Genomic DNA, 6,653 nt, shown 5'->3' with positions numbered 1-6,653 from the left:
TTACTTCTTTATTTAACAATGAGCAAATCATTTTTCTGGGAGAAAACAAGTAAATATGGAAAGGCTTTCATCACATTTGAGATTTATTTGACCTCTCTCAGATACATTAAGAGCCCCACAGATGCTTAAACCAAGAGTCACTCTAACCAAAATCTTCATTTCTATCTATAGTGCTGCAAAACAGCATGTATTATCTTGGAAAGAAAACTAAAGGACACAGAACCTGAGTGTAAATATCAGTTACCTTTTATGTATTATCTTAGAAAGAAAACTGAAGGACACAGAACCTGAGTGTAAATATCAGTTACCTTTTAACCAATCTGACTTTGGATCCTTTACTATTTTAGTGATTATAGTGGGAGTAACACAAGATCACAGCCTCAGTTTCCCCACCTGTAAAGTGAGAAGGTAAGGAAAGGTGCCATAAGGTACCTTCGAACACTCTATCTACTTTGTTACAATCTTTAAGTTTACAAAATGCTTCAATTCAATAAGAATTACATATTCAAGCTTGATTCTCAACAAAACCTATTCAAATGGAAAGTTTCAATATGTAATGTGCAAATTCAATGTGGCTACAAGTTAATATAAGATAATGAAATAGTTTCAAGAGGGAAAGGATACAAACCTTTGTAAATAGGGGCAGGGGGAGGGGTCAGGAAAGACATCATGTAGGAGATAGCATCTGAATTATGGTCTAAGGAAACTATGAGAGAAAGATGAAGAGGATAGGCAAGAGACAAGGAGAAGAAATGTTGAGCATGTGTGGGAAATACTTTCTCATATTCTTCTTCCAAGGAACATATATATATATATGTATGCATATATATATATGTCAGATAGTACAGACCAGAATTACAGAATACCAAACTTAAGGACAGATAGATGAACAGAATCCTGGCATGCCTATCACCATTGTTTGAACTCTCCAACTTAAAAACTTATTGATTTGGATTCACATGAGACTTTTGATGGAGTTCTATGTTATATATAAAACAATACGTAGGTAGAATGATCTAAAGTGAATATATAGAAAAACAGTAGGTATTGTGATTTAATGCAAAAACCATTAGATTAGCATTATTGGGAGACCTGACCTCATATTCTATATCTGACACTTGGGCATCATTTACACTCTACAGTCTTTGGTTTCCTGTTCTGAAACAAGGAGTTGAACTTTGCACTTTTTGAAGACTTGAACAGTTCTCCTTCAATCCATCATCTGGATATACATAACTGCATTGAAAGAGTAAAGTGCAAACCAAAGATAGGACTCAGAAGAGCTATGGTTTGAGCCAGTCTTTGGATGCAAAAACTAGTGATTTGATTTCTAGGACACTGTCTCCCAGTGAGTCTCCTAAAACCATTGTTTTTCCAACATACAACTGGACTTTGGGGGCAGATTGAACATGCTAGGATTTGATTCTGAAATGTAGAATGAAGAAAAAAGAATCATTAGGAAAATTTCTCATTGGAAGACTTGAGTCATTGATTGTATTGAAATTCCACAACTCCATTCAGCAGTATTTTACTAAATCATGGTCATTCATAGAGGGAAATGCCAATGATATGGCATCATTCTAAAGAAATATCATCCTAGGGGCGGCTAGGTGGCATAGTGGATAAAGCACCGGCCTTGGAGTCAGGAGTACCTGGGTTCAAATCTGGTCTCAGACATTTAATAATTACCTAGCTGTGTGGCCTTGGGCAAGCCACTTAACCCCATTTGCCTTGCAAAAAACCTAAAAAAAATATCATCCTAGCTGCGTGATCTTGGGCAAGTCACTTAACCTCATTGTCTTGCAAAAACTAAAAAAAAATACTGCAAGACTCAGAGGGCTTGAGTAACAGGAGCACAATCGTTAGTTTATTAATAGTATTTTTAATCATTTATTGTATTTATTATGTTATTTTAACATAGCCCATTAGTGAGTTAGTAATAGTACATTTTAATCAAGTATTTGATCTATAGACTCTCCTATAATGATCAATTTGGGGATACAAAATCAAGGGAATTTACCTAGAAAAAATAAAGGCAGCTAAGTGGCACAGTTATTGCTATTTAAATTTGGAGTCCCAATTTAATAGTTAATAGTTAAACAAACATTATAAAGTAAAAAATTGAGTTAAAAAATTGAGAAAATAATATAAACTGAATATATGCATAAAAATGCATACAAGAAATTTTAAAGGTTTCAAGTTTTGTCTTCTGTGGCATTTTATAATATTTAACTTTTTGACTTTTCAGATTGTGATTGAATTTCTTAAATACATCCGTGTAACAGTTTTTCAATCATTTCATAGAAAGTTAAAAAGATAATGAAGTCAATGCTAATTTTTAAAGCAATCCTAGCTCTTATTTTTATATCTTCTTCAATAAATAGTAAATCATTAACCAGGAGGAGAACAGTTGGTTGATTTAATATGAATTCCATTAACATTGTTGTTGCTATTCTTTTGGGTCTTATTGTTTTTGTTACCTTTATGCAATGAGGACAGAGTAGAGTGTACTAGTTATTTTGGGGTTTTTTCTTTTTTCATAGTCTTGCTTATCTACTTTCTCATTTTTATTTCTCAGACTCATATCTCAAATAGAAAGAAATGGCATCCAGGAATAAAGAGACATGGGTGGGTTCCAGTGTCAGTACTGTCATTTACTATTTGCAGAATCTTGAAAAAAATTCCCTCATCTTTCTCTGGATTTCATTTGCATCCTCTGTAAAATTAAGGGATTTCAAGAAGCTCAAAGGAAATGAGAAACTAAGAGCAAAGTGGTTACCAATTGACTAAGAAAGGGCTAAATAAACTTTTACATAGAAATGTAATGGAATATTATACTCAATACAGATGGTATGTGAAATTCAGAGAAACTTGAAAAAGATTTTATTATTGGAGAATTCAAAAATGAAAAAAAAGTAAAGAATATACCCAAATAATTAAACTATTCATCAAACAATAAAGAAAATCCAGAATATTAATTTTATTGTGTGATTATAATTCATAATATGTATATATAATTAATATTATTATATTTTACTCAAGTCTCAAAATCATTGGCTTGAAACTCTTTTCTCTTGGTCCTGAAAAAAAGGTGAAAAACATCTTATTTCTTTTCAAAGAATGGGTTGGAAGACCACAAGTAAAACATGCTTCATGTCCTACAAAAGTGGTCACTGTAATGACTTGTTCTGTTAAATCATTTTTAAAAAATATATGCTTCATATTTTGTTTTTTTAAGTTAAATGCATATTAATTTTAATGGTCAATATTTTCTTCTGAAATAATTTTGTACTTATTTATATAAATATTATGACCCCTTCATATGCCCCCAACAATAAAGAAGAACATGAAGCACTGGCATGTTATATTAATTGTTTGGCAAAATTTTAAAGTGATATGCTAGTCATGATTACTTAGAGCATGAACTTTACATTTTTCTTTGTGTATAAGCAATGACTATATAAAGGGAGTTCTCTTTAAGAGAAGGAGTTTCATACTTTTACCACTAAAAGCAAATTTTTCAAAGCTTGTCAATTTCAAATCGTCAAAGTTGGTTTTGAAAGCGATCATAGCGTATCTCTCTATACCAAGAATTCTTGAGAATTACAAAAATGAAGAGAAGTCATTCTATAACATCATCTATGGCTTAAATTATCACCATATTTACTAGAATACAAACTAAAAACTTGTCTTGATTCAGAGCTAATTTTACTTATGAAATTTAAGTTAGCAAGATTGTGTTGTAAAAATAAATTATAAATATTAGCCTTTTGTAAAATAGAACAAACAAAAAAGTAGACTCTACCTCCCAGAGTTGTGAGGACATTATCTGCTATATTAATGTTAACTATTATTTTTAATTTAAATTATAAAACATAGATACATAGACTGTATATTGACTACAAGAAAATGTAGTAAAACCTCTCCTTCCTTTTGATCTTCAGTCTTCTCATACTCAACATATCAAGGTATTTCATGGTAGCACACCATTATTTATATTGACAGGTCCCCTTTTTTCTCTGACTTTACCCTGAGGTTTGTGGTCCCAGAGGTTTAATTTTTGGTGACCTACGTTATCACTGTAGTCCAAGATATCATCTTCTGCATGTTTCCATGGACTGTGTACAAAAATTTATAATTGATCACTATATCATCTCAGAGGAAGCAATAGGACATCATCTTTTACCAGATTCTACCATTTTGAGCCAACATGTCCTCAATTTTATACTATTGTTTTGCTGAGTCATTTTAATGAATAAAGAATTTAAATGAGGAATGCTTGCTCTAAATATATGACATAAAACTTTTATTTTTAAGCGTGTGTGAATAAGTAATAACTAAGGTCTTTCCTTTCTTAAAATAGTAAAGACTATAATAAACAGAGGAGGAAACACATTTAAAAGAATATATAGTTTTAAATTATAATTGTAAAGTGACTTGTCTATCCTGAAAAATGATTTTTTAAATTTTTTGGAGAAAAGAATATAATGAGGAATACCAATACAATTTTTCTTTCCTTTTCTCCATTACAGCTTCTATTTAGATGACCTGTATTCTATCTCGCATTTTCTTCAAGGCGTCTTTGACATCTTTGTTCCTGAAGCTATAGATCATTGGGTTCAACATGGGCATTGCCACGGTGTAGAACACAGACACAATCTTATCCCTCTCCAGAGAGTAGCTACTACTAGGACTGGAATAAATGAAGAGATTAGATCCGTAGTATAGGGTCACAGAAGTCAGGTGGGAGCCACATGTGGAGAAGGCTTGAAGTCTGCCCTGAGTAGATCGAATCCTCAAAATGGTGGCAATGATGAAGAGGTAGGAGGCCAAGATGAGCACAGTGGGAGTGATGACATTAGAGGCTAGGATGAAATAGAGTACCTCCTGGTAACTGTCTTTCACATCACATGCCAGCTTCACCAGCAGGGGCAGATCACAAAAGAAGTCATCAATAACGGTATACCCACAAAAAGTCAGAGTGAATGTTTCACTTGTAATGATAATGGAGTTAATGAAACCTCCAGTATAAGAAGCTGCAACAAGACATGAGGATAATCTTGGGGACATAACCTGAGAATAGAGGAATGTCTTGGAGATGGCTACGTAACGGTCATATGCCATAGCGGTCAACAGGTAACATTCACTATAAGCTAGCCCAGCTGAGAAGAAGAACTGGGCTAGACAACCTGCAAAAGATATACTCTTATCATCAGAGACACATGTTAACATGATCTTAGGGGTATAAACAGTGGAATACCAGAGATCCAGAAAAGAAAGGTTCCCAATAAAGAAATACATGGCTGTGTAAAGTTGAGAGTCTGTACAAATTAAGGTAATCAGAGGAAAGTTCCCCAGCACAGTTAGGCAATACATTAGAAAGAATACCACAAAAAGAACCCGTTGCATCAGAGTGTCTGTGGTGAAACCCACAAGGATGAACTCATTTACAATGCAATTAACTTTCTCCATATATAATAGGAAAAAATGTCTAGGAATTAAAACTTTTTCAAAGGAGAATATTTGTTTATGGATATAATGAAATGCCTGGAAAAAGTCATTTTTAGAAGCTTGAATGATCACTTATTGGGGTCCTTGGTCAAGTTGTATTTGATGTCTTCTAAGTTTGCAGTTGGGTTGCTGAGTGACTCCATCTATACATCAAAGAGAAAAAAAAGACTGGTTTAAAACAATTATATTTGTACTTTCAGAAAGGATACAACAAATTACTTCAGAAACTGAAATAGAAGATGAAGAAAGAAAATAAAAAAGATAGTTGGCAGGACAAAGTGAAGTAACATAAGGTAAATGGAACAAATAAAGAGTAAACTAAAACTGAGTGGATTGGTGGGTAAGTGGGGGGAAATTTGAAACTCTAGAGCATGATTTGTTACAGGCTAAAGAAGAGGTAAAGTGTAGCTACTGAGTTGTTTAGACTAATTAAAGGAAGGTGAGTGGGGATTTAAAGTAATTGAAGTTTATTAGACTCCCATATAAATATCCCCAAATTGTTATTAAAAAGTTAAAAATGTCAGAATATGAGAGAAGAAAAATAATGCACAGAGGAGAGAAACATGTAAAAGATAGTTAAATACAGGAAAAAAAGTCTTGAGTTTGTTTATTTTTCCTAAAAAGGATAGGGAAGAATATTTAGAGGAGGAAAAGTTGTCCATGTTCTAAACAATGATAGTGTAAAGCCGCAGGAGGAAATAGAATGGGTCAAGAGCGTTTGTTATAGAGAATGGAGTTAAACTTGTAGAGAACTGAGTCAAATTTATGAGACTAAAAGTCATTCCCCAATTGGCAAATTGTCAAAGGATATGCAAAGGCATTCTCAAATGAAGAAATTAAAGCTTTCTATAATCATACAAAAAATGTTTTAAATCATTATTGATTAGAGATATGTAAATGAAAACAACCATGAGGTACCATGTCACACCTATCATATGGTCTAGAAACGAGAATGATATGGAAAAACTGAAACACTGAGGCTTTATTGGTGGAGTTGTGAACTGATCCAACCTTTCTGGAAAGCAATTTGGAATTATGTTCATGGAGCAATAAAAATGTGCATTCCTTTTGATTCACTAATGGACCCTATATCCTAAATAGATCATGAAAAAGGAGAACATACTCACTTGTACAAAAATATT

The 6,653-nt window shown here is 32.9% G+C and overlaps 1 protein-coding gene across 1 annotated transcript; it reads right to left on the bottom strand.

Moving 5' to 3' along the window:
• Positions 1-4,539: 4,539 nt before the first annotated feature.
• On the bottom strand, positions 4,540-5,472 carry LOC141519328 (olfactory receptor 9G19-like). The gene has a single exon (XM_074231606.1). It carries the CDS (start codon positions 5,470-5,472, stop codon positions 4,540-4,542), a length of 933 nt encoding a protein of 310 aa, XP_074087707.1.
• Between the last annotated feature and the right edge of the window lie 1,181 nt (positions 5,473-6,653).

The sequence above is a fragment of the Macrotis lagotis genome, chromosome 3, assembly GCF_037893015.1.
Source record: "Macrotis lagotis isolate mMagLag1 chromosome 3, bilby.v1.9.chrom.fasta, whole genome shotgun sequence".
In the NCBI taxonomy this organism is placed as follows: domain Eukaryota; kingdom Metazoa; phylum Chordata; class Mammalia; order Peramelemorphia; family Peramelidae; genus Macrotis; species Macrotis lagotis.
Note: the sequence above shows the minus strand (reverse complement) of the source record. Positions and strands in the feature narration are given on the sequence as shown.

What these genes read in the sequence shown, in the direction of transcription:
- LOC141519328 (XM_074231606.1), bottom strand. Translation starts at nt 5,472, where the DNA reads ATGGAGAAAGTTAATTGCATTGTAAATGAGTTCATCCTTGTGGGTTTC.